The following is a 24,464-nucleotide window of genomic DNA, read 5'->3' on the forward strand; positions in this document are numbered from 1 at the left end:
ACCGAACACGAATTGGAATCATTAGAAACATTGTAGTCTTTGTTTTAAGAGTGGTCATCCGATATAAGATGGCGGCACAATTATTGTCTAACGAGGAAGAGTAGCTGAAAGTTTGGCAAATATTGAAGACTATTTATATGTTCTTCGGTAACTTTAACCACTTCTATTTGTGTCTGTGATGGTGTTGTTTTTGGACATTGCGTCACAAAAAAAGGAACAAAAAAGCATCGTTAGAAAGCGGATTCCCTGTGTTCAATGATGAAACCAGCCAAAGATTTAGACAAGAAATAAAGAGAAGAAAATTCGATGACATCACAAGTTTTGCCGGTTTCTCAAGGTCAAACACAGGTGGCACTGCTCATCTTTTTTTTTTTTTTTTTTAAACTCGGCGGCAGGACATCGGATGATGCAAATTTTGTGGTCTTCAGTAATTTATGATATTTATGATGAAGAAAAAAAAAATGTTCTGTAGAGAGCAGGACAACCTAGTCGTGGAAGGCGCCTGTTGAATCCTAATGGAGACATTGGCGCTTCGATGATTCACGTGAGCAACCGAAATACCTAACCACTATCTGCATATTAAATTTAGTTTTGGCTTCTTGATTTCACATGTGTAAGCCCAGAGGCAGTTTCTTAAATTATGGCTGTTCTTTCTAAAAGACACAACTAATCATGACATTTCTTGATTTTCTAAACACAATTTATAATGCGTGCTAAGAATTTTTAATTACTGGACAGCTGTACAAATAAAAATATTCCAATGGTTTTAACACTATCAAATCGATTTTAAATGATTCCATTTGTTGGATAAAAATGTGAACTCCTTTGCGCGTCAGACCATGAAAGAGCAATGGCCATAAAGTGGTATTTTACTTCGATGATTCGTACTCAGTACATCGACTCCAAATGTTGTTTGTCTAGTTTTCGGAATCAAAGTTTTCAGTGAGTAACTCCCAAATTCCATTATGATAAAGACCAGCGCTGGAAATCTGTACGTTACTAGGAATTGTTTAGAACTCAAAGCCATCACAAAAGATGAAAGGGAATTTAAACACCTCTGCAAGCTACCTAATATGAAATGTAATGTAATTTTCTTATGATGCACACATTGAAGCGGCCACAACAGCATTTAATCTGAAGAATGTCAGGTGAAATGATTTTGGTTGGATTTGAAGTACAACGTCTTTTCAGCACGAGATGTAGGCCTACATGTCATGGGCGCCCGAAGAAAATTTTCTACGGGGGGGGGGGGGCATCTCCCTGGTTGCTATATTACATTTGGTATTTTTTTTATTTGTATTACAAAAATCTTAAGAAATTTAAACTGTTTTCGTGAGCCAGGGGGCGGCCCCCTCGGGCGCCCATACTACAGGTTAACGTGGGACCGAATCACATGAGCCTCCACCAGGAATCAAAGATCAATCTCCCACGTATAACGATAATATCTGTATGTTACTATGAACAATGATCCGTAACATATGATATCATTTTCTTCTATGGTCAGATCTGCCTATTTATGTTATTTAGTTTGGGCCAGACATGAATATCTGGGCTTGTTACAGTTAACTTAGAACATAAAGGGTACACCATTCTGAATGTGCGTATTTTCATTTATAAAGAAGATATTTTGTAAAAATTGAAAAGGTAAATGTTAAAGTATCTTTCAAAAATATATAAATTCGTATATATCGTATTCTGTGTTATATCACTTTAAACAGTTAGTGAATTGCGTTTAAGTAATTCTTTATTACATAAAAAACGAACTTAGGACAAATATATAACGAAGTGTGAATTGAATGAATAAAAAATAATGTTATACGCGCCAAAGGTGCGTTTATGAAGTACTTTATATATCTATAAAGAAGTTATCGTGAACAGCCTTCTTACCTTACCCAAGCAAATCATTCCTTATCTAAACTAGCCGTAAAAATAGAACTTAGCCAAAGCCATCATTGCCTAGGCTAGCCAAACCAACCCTTACTTAATCTAAACTAAAACTATCCTAACCTAACGGTGTAATATTGTAAGATGTTGTTCAGTATGACCTGTTGAGATAGTAAGGGAAATATATTGTAGTCATTGCTTGTAATCTAAGTTAACGTCATTATGTTCAATTGCTTTCGAGAAGGCATAGAATAGCTATAAGAAAAATTTTATGTCCTGCTATTGTGAAACTGCATATATCTCACAACCATTGTAAATCAAACTGGAACGAACATGCAAGAAATATGAACTGTGATATGAGACTCTGCCCTTGTTTAGCGCAAAAATATCAATCTGAGAGGCATGAAGACTTAGAAAAAAAAAAAAAAAAAAAGAATTAATGATATCTCTCAGTAATAAATGAAAACTTCTTCCTTGTCCTTGCTGTCCTTTATGCTACTGGCATTTTTAAGAAAGTAATCTGATTGTATGTGTGTATGTTCAAGCAGGATTCTATATGATAATCTTTTAGTGGCGCAATTAACAAACGGTCAGTCATCAGTGCGAAATACCGGAAGATACAATCTCATGTGAATGACTCAAGGATTTGTGTTAATGATGTCAAAGTCCTCCCCTCGTTTCAACAGTTTCACAACTGGCAGATTAATTTAGACGGTAACCGGACGCTGGCTCCCAACTAGAAGTTTAGTAACCTTTTAGGTAAAAAAGATCTTTTTTAAAAAAAAAAAAAAAAAAAAAAAAAAAGACTGCATTCGTTGTCAATGCAGTTGCTGTACATGACATAAACAACTTGTTCCAGTGAACAATTTTGTTCTTCAGGAAGGCTGGATGAGTTATTAGCTTCAGTTAGAAGAAAGACACACATCAATCATCCAGTTGATTTGTTGGTTTTAGTTTTTCTTACGACGTAATTGCCGCCGCTGAGGCTTCTTGGTAATGACAATCATTACTCTTCGTAAACGAGAGAAGGGAATCACGTCGTGGATTCTGTGGAACCGACAGCTGCTACTTAACAAAGATATTAATAGACAGTCAATTATGTCTCTTGGGACTAATTGTTTCTCTTGAATCAATGGTCTGGACATTTTGTTTAACAGTAAATAGATAATGGCCATTCATTGACGTTCCTAAGCACTATTTGGCTTTCGTCTTCAGGGCAGAACCCAAACAGCGAAACCAGAATAGTCTTGTGGTTACATCCTAAGTAATTGTGCAATTCTTACATGCACCACAAATTATATGAATCTTTTCTTCGTAATTTGTAAAGCAAAAATACTTAACCTAACCTAAATGTTTCTGCATGAAAAAAAAGTGCAAATATGTCATACTTATACCATACGTATATTTCATGGAAAGTTGTAGAGAATAATAATGCCCGGTTCGTCATTAACAGGTTATAAGGAAGATAATTTATAACAAAGAAAACTGCATACGATAGGTTAGTATCTAGTTGTTGTGGGTCACCATAGAATAAATTATCCGTGTCCTGCCTGACGTTGAGCAATCATGTTTTGACTTAAATAAATAATAGATTTAGAAAAAGTGAAGAATCAGTTCTACATTTCAAGAGAATAACTAAGGATTTTCACCAATTATGATATAAAAAATAACGATCTCAGCCGTAACCATAAAAAAAGAAGAAGAAGAAGAAAGAAAGAAAGAAAACAGGGTTTCGAAATAGAACAAAATACATTTAGTCTAGAATACGAATACACATGTTAAAGTGCTGCGTATAGTCAGGGCAGGCTCTACCATATGTGCAACACGTGCATTTGCACGGGGCTGTAAATTTTGAGGAGCGGCAAAATCTGTCATAACTACTTTATTTAAAACAAATATTTCTTGATGGAAATAGACTTCATGATGATGGTAGTTAAATTTACTAAGCTGACCTTCTATTTGAATACTACGTTCGTAAATCATGTTTAGGTCGCATTAGTTTAAGATCACATGAACAGTGCTAAAGCAAATGATCAATGAAATTCAAGCATGAATTGCTTGATTGTTGTCAAATACAAGAATTCAATTCTCGAACAGTAGCGAACACCTGTTCCATTTAGTTTAGTTATCACAGTTTTGATATGAAAACTAGTCTTGTCTTTGTCACAAACAAGTTCCTTATCAATGAGGGTGGTAATAAGTTTTTAAAAATATTTTTTCTTAGCGGGTGTAAAAGGAAAATCAAGAAATAAAGATAAAAGAGCTAGTTGCACTGGAATTGCAAACTAATAAATTTAGATTGTAACTCGATATTGACTTCTATAAATAGGATTACTATCTTTCGTCTGCAGATGTGTTTCATCATTAACATAATAGATTATTATTTTTAAAGTAATACAAATAGATACATCAAGATTGTATTTGTAGTGTTTAGGTTTTTCTGAGTGCGAGTGTCTTTCCCTCCCCTTCGTTGTTCATGATAGTATAGCATACTTAAAATTGTAGCTTTTGTTCTTTTTGGAGAAAGGAGGCAGCAAATGGTGCTATTGCATAGGGCGTCGAATTGTCTAGTGGCGGCCTTATGGGTATAGTAGAAGAGAAAATAACAATAATAAAAGTAATTAAATGGAAAAAGAAATTAGGGTACTGAGAAGAAATTGTATTTTAAAGGACAATGATAGAAGGGATGATAGAAGCTAAAAGGGAAATAGTAAGAAAACACTATGATCAATGGACGATTTCCTCCGTTGGTAACATATATTATACACCAGTGGATGGTAACATGGGGTTACTGATAACCCCAACACTATAAGTGCATATTCTGCTAATATGAAGTATATATACAATAGCACAAATAGCTATTCTTGTCTTACTTAGTGGGTCAAGTGTGTCAGGCTCTAAATTTTTACGATATTCCCTGAATGATTGCTCCCTTCAGCCTTTGAATCCGATATGTATTTTCGCACTGACTCAAACTATACTTCAATATTGCCCTGTTAATTCCTAGAAACGCCACTAGTACTGCACTCAGAATTTTATCCCAACTCAGAAGAAATACGTTTTTCAAAGTTAAGATCGGATACGGTCACAACTGCAATTATACATAAAAGTGTTCATTGATTTTGTTACGAACGCGAATGGCAACAGGGGTGGTCAGTCACCCCAACACTCTCATAATTCACTAAAGAAAGGTGATGTGAACGAGGAACACATACACGCTAATAAACACAGTTGTTTCCAAAGTTTACATGAAGACGCACAAATCTGAGAATAGTATTTCTAGTATTAAAGAACAGAATAATCCGAGATGGAGTTACGCGTCATCCCTGTTACCAACGGAGAGTTAAAGTGAATAACTGTTAAAGTGAGAAACAGAAGTTGGTTGAGAAATATAGTGTGCGGAAGCTCCACAATTGAGGCGAGTGATTTGCCATCCTAGCAACAGAGACAGTAGAACCAATATGAGAAATGGAAAGCCAGACAACGTTAGCCCTACTCTGTAATTGTATTTGTAAACGAATTCAATTAACAACTTAGCATCTGCGAAAAAAATAAAATTGTGATTTGAATTGAGAAGTTGGTGTTCGGCTCCAATCGAAGTCGAACTTGAACCGTAATGGTGACGTAGTCAATGTCATAATACAGACAGGCGAATAAACGTCGATGTATCTTGTTATAGAACAACCACTGTTAGGCGAAATTCCCCTTCGAAGTAGACGGCGAAGCGAAATCGTCGAATCACGGCCAACAAAGGTCCGCTTAACGAGTGAGTGTGTTTCGTGCGGGAGGAGAAGTGTAACGATCCTTTTTATTCGGTCATCCACCCTCCTCATCGACTTCACGGAGGGAAAAAAAATGGCCTCTCAATAGAATAAGAGCTCTCAACAGTCAACAGAGGCAAAATGCGCGAGGGCAAGGTTACCATATTCTCACGATAAATCACCCAGCGCAGGGCAAGGCTTTTTGCACTCTCGTTTTCTTTATTACTCGCGTTTCAAGGACTTCATACGCTATTCATCGCAAACATAAGGGATGCGATAACTCTGCAAGATAAAGAAGTCAAAGTACTGTGTAGTTGAACAATCTAGGTACACGATATAATGAGAACAAATATATCGGTATTGTTTCTTTACAGAAATCATCTACTTTCTTCAAACAAACTTTTTCTGTCATTCCAACAATACTTGCATACTTGATAGGTACCATCGATGTTTTAAAGACATATTTCATTAATGACTTCCCACTTTTACATAGTGATTTGTTTCGTTATCTACCGGTAAGTGCGGGCGCCAATATGAATAGTAATAAACAGTGGTAAACCAGTAGCACAGGAGGGTTAGGAAGCCAAAGGCTATAGGAAGGAAGCTGTTTGTTGTCATTATCATTTAAAATACCTTGGACAAATCCGTATAAAGTGTTCCAATGCTCATGCCATATGCAAAGGAGATCATATCAGAAATTTCCAAATCATCGAGGCTAAGCTGCTAACTCACTTTGTAATGCCCCACGGAAATCAAAGCACCACCAAGTCAATAGAATTGACTAGTGATTTGACAGCCATCTTAATTCAACTGTTTTTAATTAGCCCTTTATTTCTTTATCGGTGGTATGAATGATAATTCCTTGTATCTTTTTACTTTCTTGTCAGAGGAGGAGTCATTGGCGGTAGCCTCTTCGCATTATAAGCAGGTTCATCTGAAAGTTACTAGATTTGAAGTTACTGAACAAATCAATCAGCAGTCCAAGTACTGTGGACTGATCATCCCATTTCACAGACCTAATATCGTTATTTTTTTTTTATCTGTGGAGATATGCAAAGCCTGGTCATGTAAAGAAGATTAGAGATGTAGGCAGGGCCGTAACATGTGGGGGGCAAGAGGCAACTGCTTCTCCAGGGAAGCTCCCCGCCGTTCGAGAGAGCCCATTTTAAGACAAAATTGTTTTACTTCATGTACGATACGAATATGAAATTATAAATGAAGCATCAAATAGGTTCACGACATTACATAAATAAAGCAGCACACAAAAGGTAAATAAAACAAAAATGAGTTATGGGCCCATTTCTAGGGCCCCTGGGTCTATTAGAGGCCTAGAAACAATATTTATTCTTAAGGCCTTGAGATTTGTCATATTGTCCCGTTAATCAATTTGTCCTGTATGGAACGGGCCAAGGGCGTAACTACGGGCCCCGAACACCTTGCCGTGCGGGAAGGCCCACAGGCTGCGGGGTCCATAAAGAGTAAGAGAAAAATGAAAAGAGAGGGGTCCCAAGAATTAGAAAAAACTCTTTTTTTTTTAAGAGGTCCAAATACGCTTATTAATGCTTTCCCCCCCCCCCCCCTCGGCCCCTCAGAAAAAATCTAAGTTACGACGCTGGATATTGGATATTTCTAAGAACGCACCATCGCGTTTCGGAGTGCGCTATTTATTCTCTTCAGAAAGCAGAAAATCATCTGAGGAAGGCACTACTATGGTTCCGAATCATAAAATAAACTTGTAGTATGTGTTTATATTCTGCCCATAAGCGTTGACTATCGTAGTTCTGTTTTAGACAAATAGCTTTTCAGTTGCTTCTCATTAGTGGTCCGACTCCAAAAATTCACTGCCTAGAACGGTAATCGAACCTAAGGTCATGCACACCAAGAGGTGACAACGAATCGGTTATTTACACGGAAGTAGGCATTGCTATCGAGACAGTTCACAGCGAATTGTAATATATACCCTCAAGCAAAGAGTCACCACGTAACACAAGGCATCTCTTCATTTGCTAAATTTTGTCGGAAACTTCGTTTCGAATTCAAGATCCTATCATTTCAAGACAGAGACACTGTTGCCATTTCATCACTTTCCTACTCAAACATTCACTTTCTCAGGCTCCCTCAATAATTACTGTCTATGTCTCTCCCTTTCCCTCATTCTGTATTATACGCACAATCCGCAACAAATTGAAAATTAGTGTGTCGTGAGTATGTCATGAATACTATCTACAGAATAAATAATAATAATAATAATAATAATAATAAAACTGCTTCACACTAAAACAAATTATGTAGACTGTAAGGTTTGTAAGGTTTCATCTTTTTTGCCTAAGCACTTTTGGCTACAATACACCTGGTCCTTCTTTCGTTGGACTTTTTATAAATACATTTTCTGTTTGTGGTTTCATATGGAGCTATGCATGTTCATACACGAACGATTTCTATTTGTAATAAATTCTTGTTTTATTAATAACGTCCCAAATTCAGGTGATGTGAGATTTAGTACTGAAAACATTAACAATGAACAATGAAAATAAAATTTTGATAGAGCTTTGAGTCACAACATATTTCTTTAAAGGTACTATTCTTACATTCAACAAGGGAAGTGAGAATATACTTATGTCAGAATCAGTGTTGTAATGTTAGAATTGTTGATAAGTATACTCGTATGCTGGACTGGCCCATTACACCCCTGGCCAGAATGGCTAATCACGGGATTTGAAACCTGTATCTCCCGATTATGAAGTGAGAGACTTAACTTTCATATATACGCTCAGTTACGCTGTTGAATAAGCATATAGAAAAAAAAAATACAGATCTTTAATTTAACTTTGTACACTAACGTCTTTCAGGCTAAAGTCAACAGATAATTATGAATTACGAGAAGGGCGGAAGTAGCTATATTGACCAAGGTTAAAAAACTATGTCTGGATCCTGAGATAAAAACTCACCAAATATTTCGTGTGGAGTATTGTATTGCACAGGGCAGGAATATAAACACTAAGCAAATTATATTTAAAACAATTGTTTTTCAGAAATATGAGTGTGGAGAAGAATAGAGAAAATCAGTTGAGTCGAAAGCATAATCAATGAAGAATGATGGGAATAATAGGAGACGAAAGTACAATGAGGAAGAGAAGACCAGAGGAACATGACAGAGAGAATAGTAGGAGGAAAAAGAGAGTACGCTAAGACGAAGAGATTAGTTGAGGGCCGTAGTAAATAAAAAGCTTCACGGTTCGAGGTAAACATGGTCGGCTCTACCATACGTGTAACACGTTCATTTACACGAGTCGGCAAAACCTGTCATAACTATTATTTAAAATAAATATTTCTTGTTGGAAACAGACTTCATGATGATGGTAGTTAAATTTACTAAGCTGGCCTATTTGAATACTACATTTATAAAGCATGTTTAGATCGCTAGGTCACATGGACAGTGCTCTAAAGCACATGGTGAAACAAATCCCAGTATGAATTGCTTGATATCAAATACAAGAACTCAATTCTCGAACAGTAGCGAAAACCTGTTCCATTTAGTTTAGTTATCACAGTTTTGATATGAAAACTAGTCTTGTCTTTGTCATAAACAAGTTCCTTATCATTGAAGGTGGAAACAAGTTCTAAAAAATTAACAGATGTAGAAGGAAAATCAAGAAATAAAGGTAAAAGAGCTAGTTGCACGGGAATTGCAAACTGATATATTGAGACTGTAGCTCGATATTGAATTCTGTAAAAAGGATTAGCATCTGCTTTATCTTTCCCTAACATAAAAGATTATTATTTAAAGAAATAAAAACACAGGCACAAGATATAGTATTTGTAGTGTTTAGGCTTTTCTGAGTGCGAGTATCTTTCCCTCACTTTCGTTGTTCATGATGGGGTTGCATACTTAAAAGGATGGCTTTTAAGATTTGTACTTTCTGGAGAAAAGGAGGGGGCGGCAAATTGTCTAGGACCGGCCCTGGCGGTAAGTGACCTACCAGTTTAGCAAGTGAATGATTATGGAACCTAGCGGAATGACAATGTGGGATAAAACGAGAAAAAAAAACATACACACGATGTTGTCTACCACAACTCACATGAACTCGAGTCGTTCCGGGATTCATTAAACCAGAGGTGAATGCTCTACCACTGAGCCATCCTGGCCTCGGTTTCATGAGAGAAAAAATGGAAGAACATCGAGAAAACTCATAGATGTGAATTTGCGTGAGCTGGAATCGAACCAAAGTCTTTTCGCATCGGAGCTAGGCCTCTACTCCTGAATCACCACGTCCTTTACAATGATCTGTGAATACCCCACATCATCAGCACAAAGCAAGGCTGTGAAATTTTCTTTGAATAATAGTAAAGAGAAAAAATAAATATGTAAATAATAAAATATTTATAATTGCCAACTCTAGAAGAATACTATTTCTTTATATTTCTTTTTCAAGTTGAAGAGATTTGTGTATGCATTCGAAGAGTGAAGAGGTTGCATCGAACGGTGCATTGTACCCAAAAGATTTTTCCTGTTCCAGTCTCCATCCAGTCATGCACCTTGTCTCGATGGCCATTCAACTGACGGGTGTCCTGCGGTCGCCATAAAGGAGGCATGTAATTACTAGTTTAACCGCAACGGCGCCTTCGTCGCTTCCGTTATTAATGCGACTATTAGGAAGTTTTTTTCTTAACAAAATGAGTATACTTTTCTCCCATTTGTCTCTGTGCTCCTCAACATAACAGATAACAGACACTGCATTTACCTCACAAAAGGCAGGACCAATTAGGAAGCAGAAAGAAAATTGTTTCCTTCTATCACGAGGAGTTATCATTAAATGCAGAAATGTATTTTCAATTTCAGTTTTTTCAGTTATAAACATAAGCGTAACTAGAGTGGTGCCAGGCAGTGACCAGTGGGGAATCTAGAAAGTAAAAGCTTCGGGGAGGGGGGACACAGCCAGAACCGAGATTATGATAGATATATCATGAGTTTATTATAAACTTACAAAAATATATAAATAATAGATTAACTTACTTTTGTCACTGAAAAACTGGGGGGCTAAGCCCCCCGGCCACGGACTAGATCCGCCACTGGCAGTGACGACGCTAGAGGGGTCAAGGTGGCAGGTGACCCCTGTTAGCATAATCTATCTGCCCACTGTGTTTTAAGGTAGATGTGTGTTTAAGGTAGGTCAAAACTTATTTCGTTAAAAAATAACTGCCCCCTCCCAAAGATGACTCTCCCCTCCACTTTGTCCCCACAAGAAATTAAAGGTAGCGTCGTCACTGATGCTAGACCTCCTTAGAACATTGCTGCCGCCTCCCAAGAATATCGTTGAATCACCTTATAACCATTGACGTAACTAGGATAAATTGTTGTCAATATTTCGATTCTATCCTATTTACGCAAATGGTTATAAAGTTTATAATTATCTCGTGTTAGTCATCACTAGTCATTTTTAGATTAATAAGGTATCAGTATATTTTCAATAATTAATAGAAACAAAACATCAATATACCAATCGGCAAAAAAGGGCCGCCATTTGGGGAGGTGAAAGGTCCCTATATTGCCTTTGAAAACAAGAATTTTTCGAAGTCAAAAGCAGTGGCAGAGCATCGAATGCATTACAGTAGTTCAGATTTCGCTTTAAACGGTGGAGCAGAGAATTATCCCACTCCTGGATTGATAGTACGCGTGGTACCTCAGCTATAATCTGGAATTAGCAGGGGCGGAACAGGACCTCAGAGCTCCTTCCTGGTTTCCAGGGAACTCCCGGATATGGGATCATCTCTGCCGGGTCCTGGTCAAATCGTAGGACGCGGTGTTGAGACGCCTCCAGTCAGCAAAACGTGGAAGCGAGCTTGCTCCTGGTGTTCACAGTAAATAGTTGGTAGAATCCAACTTGCTAGGAGAGCTTCCTCCATCAGTAGACATAACCTGTAGAAGGCTATCGGAATATCGCGTTAATTGGCGTGTTCCTTTACTCTTCTTCGGAAAAATTTTGTAGTAAACGCACTGAAACTTGGACGAAGTGTGTTGCTGCCCAATTACAACTACAGATCGATATAGAGAGATGAGGCACGAAAATCTGAATTATTATGAAATAATTTATGGCATGAAAATGTGGGAGGAAAGGGGAAGCTCGAATAAACACATATACACCGTGTTCTTCAAAATTCACATGGCCTAGTATCGAACCATGGACCTTTCGCATCAGAAGTGAGCGCTTTACCACTAAGCCACCGTGTCTCCAATCACTTCATTGTAGATGTCATCCCATATAAGCAGGTTGTTGGCGAAAGACGTAAATAACAATAAATCAAAATATATTGTAACGGTTTGTAAGATTTTTTCATTATAAATGAAATAAAAAGAAAATAGTTTCACTTGATGTTAAAAATTAATCTTCTTGTGTTGAAATTCTATTTGAAACTTATGGGCTCTTAAAGGCTTAAGGAATGTTGGTAACTCGTCTTAACTCGGAGATCCATAAGAAATCTTCCCTATCCATGTGAAAAGGCTGCAACATCCTTGAACTTGGGAAATGCAAGTAACAGAGTGAAGTGTTATCGCTCGATGTCTGCTGCATTCGACACACACGACTTCTCACTTTTCCACACAGCAAATCGACAGTGTTGCTAACTCACAGCGCACTTGCAAAAACAACTATACCGTTAGAACTCAATGATATAACAACAATACTATTGTGATGTGCTACATATTTGAAAGAATACACATTGAACGATCAATTATATAACCAGTTGGTATTTAATTAATGATAAAAAACAGTTAACGGTAATTGGGTTACTATTTGGCCAAATGATGTACCATTTCTATCCTCTGCTTTCATTTTTTTTTTTCGTGTGTGTGTTTTTAGTTTGTTCCTCCTTGTAGATAGAAAGGGTTGTTAGAAGCAGGATTATTTTTGTACAGTCACCGTTCAAAACAGGATTTTTAGCTTTCTTTTCCTTCCTTGCACTTACAGAATGTGCATGGCTGAATAGCTGATCAAAGTTCAGTTAATGTGAATTAAGTTTTAATTTTCAGCAGTTCCTTCACAGGCACAATATTTCAGAGAAGAAAAGGGCTTCAGTTTTAATATGAAATGAAACTTCTTTCTATTTATTCTTGGCAAATTGTCTAATGTGTTAAATTATGCGTTCTTCCTTCTGCGCCTTTCAATATACCTTAAGACGGGGTTACTTTGCACAAGATTTAAGGAATTTTAAAGAAAATCGCATGTAACTTACAGACGTAATGCTTTAGCACAATATATTTTAAACATATAATAGTGTAACATGCCTAGATAGCTAGATATATAAGGAAAGCATTTGTGCAAGTGCATTAGAAAACATTTAGTATGACCATAGTTATTGAAATATAAACTTTGGTGTAAAATAACCCCATAGATGGGAATACTTTGCACAACATACGGAAAAGTATATTCAACATACGAACATAATGTTTTTTTTTTAACAAAAGAGACACTGACCAAAGCTTAATACTTTACTTTATTTTAAATTATAATTTGTTACTGTTTCGGATATCTAGCATATCCTTCTTCAGACACGATCGAAATTAATGAAAATAAAGTAAAGTATTAAGCTTTGGTCAGTGTCTCTTTTGTTAAAACAATTAATCCAAAGCCATGAATAGTCTTAATAATGTTTTTGTGCTATGTTTTCTCTTCAGTATTTATACATTTCACTTTTTACACAAAATTGCATGAATCTACAAATATTAATATTAGAATGATGGTACTGATATCAGTTCTTAGTATGAATTGAACTGATTTGGCCTTGGTTGCTCTTTATGTCCGAGAATATCATCCCAAACGTAATCAGTGGAGTATTTATGTGGTTTGGGACTTTCAGACTGAAGCCCACCCAAATTGCATGATTTAATTTTCTTTTTTTAATCTAATGTTAGTCATTCTATGCGTATAAGCTTCAAGCCCTCTCAAAATTCTAGTGATCACAAAAAGAAAGAAAGAAAGAAAGAAAAAAAGAAAAAGAAACTAAATTTTCCTGAGTGAAGCTCCTCTCAAACTAATTTTCTGTATCCGCCACTGTTTATAATTTATTTTCCAACAAGAAATCCATCCCGGTATTTACCTAAATAGGAAATGTGCCTAAAATTAGAAGGCAGGAGGTACCAGCAGTAGTCATTTCCTATCTAAGGGGTTACTTTGGTTTCCTTTCTAAGGGGGAGGTTGAAATTGCCTTCTCCCAGTTTTATCTTTTTTTTTTAATGACTTTAAAACGTTTCACAATTCAATTTCAACTATTGCTTCAAAGCCCCATTATACACAGTAGTATTCTACGAAACTGACTTAACTTTGACGGAAATTCTTGTAGGTGATATCTTTTAAATTTAGTCGGCCTTTACAGTGATTACTTTCCATACCTCTACAACAACAAACCCTCCCGGTAGTTAGAACTGAAGTTAACCGCCAACATTATAGTCAAAATACAGTTAGATGTTCTGTCTTACGGTGGCAATTGAAACTTTCTCTTTACAGTTCATGGTTTTGCCAACAGAGGACTGTGAGACACTTTTCATATTTTGTGCAAAGTATAGCTTTGTCTGAACTCGAAAACCGTAGCTTTGTCTGAACTCGAAAACTAGCTTTAAATTTCAATGCATTGTATAGACAACTTAGTGATGCCCCCTATAACCTAGGTGCTGAACAAAACGCTCACAGCTAAGGGGACGGTCTAATTATAATATTTTCCTTCTTCTTTTCTATCTTGAATTTTTACTACCCTCCCTTCCCCCTGTTTTCACCCTGCTCCAAATAAATCATCGAAAAACTTCCACTCTAGGTCAATCACCTAATACGCTTAAACACTGGTTTAAATTAAAAGTTCAAATACCAATTTTCTTGTCTCTAACTTTAAGAGATTCCGAGATATTGATAAGTTATTTTAATGATTGCGATCCCAATTTTCTCTCCCCTTCCACGTCGAATTTCCAAAAATCCTTCCTTAGTGGCACCTTACGTCACATATCCCACATGTTGTCCAAATTTTATGTTTGTAGCTTATGTAGTTTGACCAGTCAGTCAAGAGCTCTTTTATGTATGGAGAAATAAAAGAAAAATGTACAATAAAAATATGTACAGGATGGCCCATAAGTCATTGACGAAAATCCATTTGAAATTCCCGATAATTATTTATCAATCAGGAGAGTTGTGTTATAACATTAAGTTAGCCTACCTAAGCCAAGTGACCAAAGTGCTTTCCATAATTAAAGGGTTCGGGAGAAAACAATCATAGCCCTAATTTATAACCAAGTGAGTTAGCTACAGAAAAACAATTATAACACTCATATAAGCTGAATTATCGAAAGAATTCAAACAACACCGTATTCAGCATGCTATTTTTTCTACCTTGAATTGGGGGCCACGGTGGCTCAGTGGTAGAGCGTTCACCTCTGGTACATGGGGTCCTTGGTTCGATCCCAGCCCCCGCTAAGTAAACTTTGTGGTGGACAAACAACCGTGTGCGTGGGTTTAGTCGGGGTTCTCCCGTTTCCTCCCACTTTCTTTATTCCACCATTTCATTCATTACTCATCCTCACTGTCTCCTTTAGCCTAACCGGCATAACCGTGGGATGTAAAACTCAAAGATTTCATTTCTATCTTGAATTGTTTCCGCAATTCAGCTCACATGAGTGTTATTATTGTTTTTCTGTAACTAACTTACTTGGTTTTAAAATGAGGGTTATCATTGTTTTCCTCCGAACTCTTTAATTTTCAATGAGACTGCACAAAACATTGTGCTACAGTCATAAGAGTTTCTTCTGTAGTCACCCATTTAGAGCTACCTGGTCTAAAAAGATCCACTATAGAGCCAATGTTCGGACTTTAATTGATGGAAATTAAAGGAAATTGTATTGTACTAAAACGTTAACATTACCGTTTTACTTAAACCTAATAAATACCTTGGAGTAATCAATGGTGGATCAAGGCTGAATGTTTGAGGGGGCGGTCGTTCGATGTCAATAGATTTTATTTTGCATTTATAATACAAAAGTGAACATTTTTAGGATATGTTTTATTTTTAAAATAAAAGAAATATCCTATTCTAGGGGGAAACGATCGCCCCGATCGCTTCCCCCTGTCTTCGCCCCTGTGAGGAATGAAGGCCTAACAGATGCTTTCATGAAATCTAAAGATGAATACATAGATATCTAAACATTTTCCATTTAATTATTGATATATTTTATAAGTATCCTCTTGTATATAAAATTGATTGGATCTCTTATGAAAATATCAGCTACTTAACCAAAGTTATATATCAGATGTATGCACAGTCATTGTACTCACCGCCGTTTCCATTGCCGTTGTAGTAGTCATCGAGGTGTTGTTGAGGCTGCTGCTGATCGTACACTGGAGCTGAAAGAAAAATAAACAAATTAACACTATTTTCTCGACACTAAATTTGCTTTATTGATCTATTCAAATAAAGTTTAAGTAATCACAAGAATGTATTATTTTATTCAAATAAAGTTTAAGTAATCACGAATTGTATTATTTTATTCAAATAAAGATTAAGTAATCACAGGTATGTATTATTCTATTCAAATAAAGTTTAAGTCATCACGAATTGTATTATTTTATTCAAATAAAGTTTAAGTAATCACAGTATTGTATTATTTTATTCAAATAAAGTTTAAGTAATCACAGAAATGTATTATTTTATTCAAATAAAGTTTAAGTAATCACAGGATTGTATTATTTTATTCAAATAAAGTTTAAGTAATCACAGAAATGTATTATTTTATTCAAATAAAGTTTAAGTAATCACAGTATTGTATTATTTAATTCAAATAAAGTTTAAGTAATCACAGGATTGTATTATTTTATTCAAATAAAGTTTAAGTAATCACAGAAATGTATTATTTTATTCAAATAAAGTTTAAGTAATCACAGGATTGTATTATTTTATTCAAATAAAGTTTAAGTAATCACAGAAATGTATTATTTTATTCAAATAAAGTTTAAGTCATCACGAATTGTATTATTTTATTCAAATAAAGTTTAAGTAATCACAAGAATGTATTATTTTATTCAAATAAAGTTTAAGTCATCACGAATTGTATTATTTTATTCAAATAAAGTTTAAGTAATCACAGGTATGTATTATTCTATTCAAATAAAGTTTAAGTAATCACAGTATTGTATTATTTTATTCAAATAAAGTTTAAGTAATCACAGTATTGTATTATTTTATTCAAATAAAGTTTAAGTAATCACAGTATTGTATTATTTTATTCAAATAAAGTTTAAGTAATCACAGTATTGTATTATTTTATTCAAATAAAGTTTAAGTAATCACAGAAATGTATTATTTTATTCAAATAAAGTTTAAGTAATCACAGGATTGTATTATTTTATTCAAATAAAGTTTAAGTAATCACAGAAATGTATTATTTTATTCAAATAAAGTTTAAGTAATCACAGTATTGTATTATTTAATTCAAATAAAGTTTAAGTAATCACAGGATTGTATTATTTTATTCAAATAAAGTTTAAGTAATCACAGGAATGTATTATTCTATTGAAATAAAGTTTAAGTAATCACAGGATTGTATTATTTTATTCAAATAAAGTTTAAGTAATCACAGGAATGTATTATTCTATTGAAATAAAGTTTAAGTAATCACAAGATTGTATTATTTTATGCAAATAAAGTTTAAGTAATCACAGGATGAGGCGAAAAACGCTGAATGGTGTAATGTTTATAAGAATTTTTTGGCATAAGAGGCCATACGCCAAGAAACATCACGTCGTTCTGTGATCCAGCTCTTTCGAAGTCGAAAAGATATGGTGGGAAACGGTTAATGTTGTAAGAGTTGAAGTTGCATCCTTTAATTGTATCAGATTTAAACCCCATTCATGCTTCGAGGCCATACGTTAATAGTAGTCCCTGTCCTTCATAACCCAAGTGTTGCAAAGGACTCAAAACACAAAAACTTGAAGACTTGTAACGTACGTTGGAAATCCTCTCTGAAGCTTGAATGACATGTGTGAATTAGCCAAACAAGACTCCTTAGTGGCGGATCTAGCCCCCCCCCCAGATTTTTGAGTGATAAAAACATTTATATATTTTTGAAAGTTTATAGTAAACTCATGGTGTACCTATCATAGTCTGGGTTCTAGCTGCCCCTACTCCCCAGGTTTTAAGTTCTAGATCTGCAATTGGGACTCTCACTTATTTCATTTTATTCCTCCTATCGCCCCCATCGGTATTCTAGTGGCTGCCGTGCGTGGTTTTAGTGCACGAGAGCATGGGTTCGATTCTCGGTGCGAGAAAATCGAATACACTACAGTGGTTCAGTTTCTATTTTCAACTCTAGGTCTTGTTCTCTTGACAAAAGACGTAAATACAAATGCATTAATTAATTTCTTCTAGAAATAAGAATATAGAATTTTTCAAAGCGAGATCGGTGCCATTTCTTTTTCTTTCTTTTTGGATCAAACAATCCAATATATTTCAATCAAAAATTTTCTTGTACGCTTTATATCTGGAAAACTACATACAATGTAGCCAAACGCAAATTATCACTTAACTCAGTATAATGTGCTTATTCCGTAAAAAATACGAAAATTCGACTTAGGGGCAGTTCAAAAATTTTGTGGCCCCCTGATCCAATATCCAATATATATTTTTTCATTGAATTTAATTTTTGTAGGCCTTATATCTGGATAACTACATACAGTGTAGCCAAACCCAAACTATCACTTAACTCAGTATAATGTGCTTATTCCGTAGAAAGTACGAAAGCTTGATTTAGGGGCCGTTCAAAAATTTTGTGGACTCTGATCTAAGATCCAATATATTTTTTCATTGATTTTTTTGTAGGCCTTATATCTGGATAACTACATACAGTGTAGCCAAACCCAAACTATCACTTAACTCAGTATAATTTGCTTGTTCCGTAGAAAGTACGAAAACTCGATTTAAGGGCCGTTGGAAAATTTTGTAGCCCCTAATCCAAAAACCTATTATTGACCAAGATCGCAATCTTTTAATGCATTTTTTTGATCACTCCTAAAATTCTTGTTTAAACAACATGGTATGTTTAAAATACTTTATAGGCCTATGTAGCACTGAAACCAGCAACAGAAGCTTCAATTTTATTCATGCAATAATAGCTTTGCACCATGATTCCTGTTCAGTGCAAATGTGAACATATTCCCAAAGCAGGATTTACAATTTATGCATACTACTCAGAAAGAAGAAAATCAAATAAATCGTTAAAAAAAAAGAACAAAAAGAAAGAAGAAAAACAGAGAATCTGTTGACAACATTATCATCAGTTTAAGAATGTGACTCACATTGACATGGAAATGGTTTTTGACTTGTCTTTTCCAGACGAAATATGCGATTTTTTAAACAAAAGAAAAAAAGGGGGAATGAACATATTAAAAACAAGGAGAAACGTCTACTATAATAAGAAAACATTAAAAATGTTTCACTCCAGGCCAAATGAGAGCAACAAGTGACACTGCTAATTGCTGGCTACGTCCCTGACCCCTGCCCAACGAGGTCACTGGCATTGTAGCAAGGTCAGGCAGCCATCTCTGGTTCAGTGCTTCGTTTGTGTGCGTATAGCATACGCACGTGCGTGTCTGGGCTGAGGTTTGACAGGCGGAGAACAAGTGTTTTTTAATGTGTGTATCTTGTCCAGAAGACGTCGTGGAATGCAAATACCATTGATTTGTAGTTTCAGAGTATTTCGTCTTTGCAATGCTTTATGGGTGGTGCTCAGAGTTTCTCAGGCGTTCATTGTATCAATGACAACGCGAACAAATAAATAATAGCATTGAAGAACAATAGACTTCCGTGCGTTTAATCTTCCATTAGAACATGTGTGGAGCTTCTTTTACCCAGAGAATCACACGCTTTTCCCACTAATAAACATTTATATGATTTCAAAGGCCCAAATTTTAAACGATCAATATCATGTATGGTTTCAAATTCTGTATTAGACGACCACTGTTGTAGGTTTGATTCGTAATGGGAAATTGGGAATTTACCTATTTGGCCCAGTATCAATATCTTTGACATTTTACGTCTCTTTTTCAGCACAGAGACATGGGCATGCGCGTCATTTGGGGAAAGCAGGAATTCACAACCTTCTGAAAGAAGATCTCTCCAGCAACAAATACAGCAATTGCACGACTTGGAACCACAGAACGACAAGACGAACCTATGAGCTGTACAACAAGGGGACAGCGGCAGCTGCCCCCTTCTGGTACAAATACGTTTGCCTACCACTAAGCCAATACATGGCGCGGTGGCTCAGTGGTAGAGTGTTCACCTTTGATGCTTAGAGTCCTCAGCTCGCGCTAAGTGAGTTCTGTGGTGGACAAACACAGTATGCATGGGTTTTCTTGGGGTTCTCCTGTTTCCTCCCACTTTTTCATTCCACCATTTCATTCCTTTCTCATCATAACTGTCTCCTTTAGCCTAGTCGGCATACTCTTGGGATGTAAAACTTAAAGATTTCATTTCATTTCTAAGATAATACAAATTAAAGACAATGGAGGGCATGGACGCTGGTTCATAACCTTAAAACACCAAAGAACCGCCGAGGAATGCTTGTCTGTTACTTACGCACATTTTAATAAGCCATTTACCTGTTTTAGCCAGATCAGTGGAGTCCAAATTAACGGAAATGTTCTATTAGCAAAATGCATACTTTGACATATTTCTGAGCGTCAACATGCTTTTGACACACTCCGTGTCATTGTGTGTGTTAGCCACTTAGAAATCGAAATTGGGACCGTCCAATCAAACAAGGATCTACATTATAATATTCTTCACTAAAATTACAACGAATGACTGCCAAATAAAACTGCCATTATACATTGTTAGACTTCGAAGCTATGCCATGTTGTCTTGGAATCCTGTGAACTACTTTTTAAATCATAGTTGTATTTAGTTTGTAATACACAAAATAGTTTTAACATACAGTTATTAAAATAAAAATAATAGCAAAACAACATGATACGTAATCAAATGCAGTTGAGTTCGTTCCTCTAGTTGATGCCTTAACTTAGATTTTGGAGAAAATGTTATTCTGGCAACACTGTAATTTCTATGGATAGTAACACTGAAAATTTTTGAGGTTCATATTTTCTGTTGTAGACTAACATTGTCTATGATTGTGATGAGTTGCATTTCATTATCTTGTTTCACTTATGAATAAACAAGCAAAAGGAAAATGGTGTATTTTGTATTATTTTTAGTATGTCAGGCTCTTAACTCTCTATTAGAAGCGAAATTGAAAAAAATCTGTTTCATTTTATTTCATTTATTTACTCCATCTAACCAGTACATGGTATTTGGAGGGTTCAGTTCACATGTATACTCATATCCAAAATGATTGTCGCACATCTATAACTGTCTTCTTGTGGTAGAGCGTTCACCTCTGGTGCTTGGGGTCTCGGGTTCAAACCCTGCTCCCGCCAAGTGAACTTTGTGGTGGACAAACACCGTGTGCGTGGGTTTTCTCGGGGTTCTCCCGTTTCCTCCCACTTTCTTCATTCCACCATTTCATTCATCCCTCATCATCACCGTCTCCTTTAGCCTAACCGGCATAATCGTGGGACGTAAAACTCAAAAATTTCATTTCATAACTGTCTTCTTGTAAGAATATAATTTGATAATGATTTTGCAGGGTACTTTTAATACTGATACCATGTGTATAATAGGGAAATGTATATTTGTAGTAAATTTCATAGGAAAAGAATTATAAATACGAAAATTAGAATGAATAAAACAAAATGTTACTAATTGGACAAGAAAGATTTATTTTCGGTTTATTGTTCTTATTTACTGTTCTTTTGACATGAAATTTTCCACATACATGTCTTTGAGGATTATACACATACTAACATTATAAGAAATACCGGGCAAATTCGTTATCAAATTATATTCCTACAACAACATATTTATAGACATGCGACAATAATTTTGGACATGAGTGCACATAGTATTTGCACAATTCATGTTTTAAGTTTGATTGTATAGAGCAATAACGGCCACTGATAATGAGAATCGATTTCATTTATATAGATTCTGTGTTGGATGAATAGGTTCCATATGTTCACCATTATCTCTACAAAAACCGGGCGCAGTACAAAACCGCGCTTGTCATATCAATACTGATCTCTATAGAAAGAGATAAAAAAAACGATAATACAATATATATATATATATATATATATATATATATATATATATATATATATATATATATATATATATATATATATATATGTGTGTGTGTGTGTGTGTGTGTGTGGATTCAGAACCTCAAAAAAACATTGAATTTGGAAGTACTAGAAGCAGTAGTGATTTCAGAATTATTCCAGGAAGACTTTGAATACATGGGATTAGAAAATAGTGCAAAATTACTGATGATACACATTGAGCACGATTAGAAATACTGCCCCGGGGAGGGGGTGAGTTTCTTGGCTTCGGAAAGGAATTTCTTCGCGCACCATCCTTGAAATCACCATAGGCTAAATGCCTCTTACAACTTCTGTCAATTGATCCCCATGGTCCCCAATGATAGCTCATGTGACTCGATCCCACGTTAAGCTATAAATCCATGTCTTATATAGCCTCGCTGCTGAAGGAGAGTCCAATCCATTTAATCAATGCTTCTGATACAGCAAAAACAGTAAGAAATAGCAAAATCGTTTGGCAGGAAATGTTTCTATTAATCGACGTCATTCTAGTTTTTTTTTTTTAAAAAAAAAAAAAGAAACTATCAGCTCGAATTTTGTGTTTTTATCAAATATGCAGTGTACTTTACCTACTAGCAAATACTTAAGAACCCTTTGGGAAAACAATGTTCTCATTTTTTTTTTTTTTTTCAGAAAAAAAGGCAGATAAAGAGACATAGATTTAAAAGCAAGGAGATATGAACGGAAGATAGGAACAGTATCTGTAGGACAGTTTAACGATGGATATCACTGAAGCGCATACTAAACTTCGTCCACTTTCCTGGTTGTAAGGGAAAAAGTCAAAGTGACCATGTACGATGACTACTGACACGTGAACTTTGTCGTAATCGTCAGAAAGAGTTTTGTGAAAGTGCTTCTGTTCATAATTTATTAGTTTTCCGCAGAGAATGCCTCTGACCAACTGCGAACACAGCTTTGGGAAAGAAATGAAAGTCTTAAAGTTAGTAGTACTCAACACTAAACACTAGTTATGTTTTCTTCCTTTCTTCTTATACTTTAAGTGAAATGAAAATAAGTTTTTCATATAACGTTCTACGACTTGTTACTTGGGTTTCAGTTTAGTGTTCCTTTTTCAGCATCGAGGCTATATGAGGACCTACTGTTTAATGTAGAATCCGAGTCACCGTAGTGTCTTCATATTTCAAGTCTCTCTCTCTCCAGCAATCGAACTGGAGACCATCTTCACAAAGGTATCTGCAGTAAGCCACTAAAGCAGGAGAAGGGTTATACTGTTTTATGGTTATACTCTTTAGTCAAGAAGTCCCTGGGGGGCGCGGTGGCTCAGTTGTAGAGCGCTCACCTCTGGTGCTTGGGGTCCCGGGTTCGATCCCAGCCCTCGCCAAGTGAACTTTGTGGTGGACAAACACCGTGCTCGTGGGTTTTCTCGGGGTTCTCCCGTTTCCTCCCACTTTCTTCATTCCACCATTTCATTCATTACTCATCATCACCGTCTCCTTTAGCCTCACCGGCATAACCGTGGGACGTAAAACTCAAAGATTTCATTTCATTTTTTCAAGAAGTCCCTGTCTTGTTTACATGGGAGTCTCTCTTTGTAAAACCTGAACACATCATTCAATCCTTCTTCCTACTCTTGGTCATATGTGTGTTTTGTCTGACCCCATGTGCGATAATAATAATAATAATAATAATAATAATAATAATAATAATAATAATAATAATAATAATAGATATTTGAAGTACACTGTTGGCTTTGTTAGCTGAACGAAATATGTTAGAAGGATAGCCTTGTAACCATAACAAACTGCGTGTCTTTCTCCACCCGTTAAGTTACATAAAAGTAATAGTAGTTAATTTGACAAGTGATAACGTATGCTGCGCAGCTATTTAAATATCCTCGTTTCCTTTAATTCTCTGCAAGTGTACAAAAAACAACAGAAGGACCACAAGACAAACAAACTGAAAAGATTGATATCAGTGTCAGGACGTGAGTTCAAGACCCCCAACGTACCCTCCGGTGGAATGAAGTGTATGATAAAAGTCTCGACGTTGGAAGAACCCACCTGTTGCAGTCGCGCGACCTCATGGTTTAACCGGTTCCCAATCTCACCGCAGCAGGATGTCTGTCACAACAGGTGGACTCCCTCGACTTTGCGCCAATCTTGTTCTTGTTACAACATAGAAAAAAAAACTTGATTTTGAGCTTTTGAAAGAAATGTAGTGCTGTAAAGTCGAAGGGGAGAAACAGGAGTGGAATAATGTGGTTGCACTTTCGTTCACCGGAAATACGTTTCCCTTTACTTTTGTTTTCATTTGTCTCTTGTAGTAGTGATTCTTTGTTCTTCCTTCGTTCAACCTGTTAATTGGAATAATCCATTTAAAAAACTGGTAGTGTTCCCGTTCTCAGTGTTTCCAACCAATTGGTACGCAAACATCTGTCTTCACTGAAACGTATTAATTTGAACACATTATTAAGATGTTTTATCTTCCATAAATGCGGATCGAACCTCTACCTGTTGTTTGCAAAGTGGATATTGTATTTATAAAGCAGAAGAATTTTTTGTAGTCCCTATTAATTAAATATTGTCCAACCTCTGTAAATAATAGTAAATAA

The 24,464-nt window shown here is 35.8% G+C and overlaps 1 protein-coding gene across 1 annotated transcript in view; it reads right to left on the reverse strand.

Moving 5' to 3' along the window:
• tnc (tenectin) overlaps positions 1–24,464 on the reverse strand; it is a 189,880-nt gene that overhangs the window by 59,991 nt on the left and 105,425 nt on the right. Inside the window, exon 3 of the mRNA XM_081770436.1 lies at positions 15,956–16,024. Within this exon, the coding sequence (XP_081626562.1) occupies positions 15,956–16,024 (69 nt within the window). The remainder of the gene's footprint in view (positions 1–15,955; positions 16,025–24,464) is intronic.

Source organism: Thermobia domestica, chromosome 9 (assembly GCF_964235325.1).
Source record: "Thermobia domestica chromosome 9, izTheDome1.hap1.1, whole genome shotgun sequence".
Lineage (NCBI taxonomy): Eukaryota > Metazoa > Arthropoda > Insecta > Zygentoma > Lepismatidae > Thermobia > Thermobia domestica.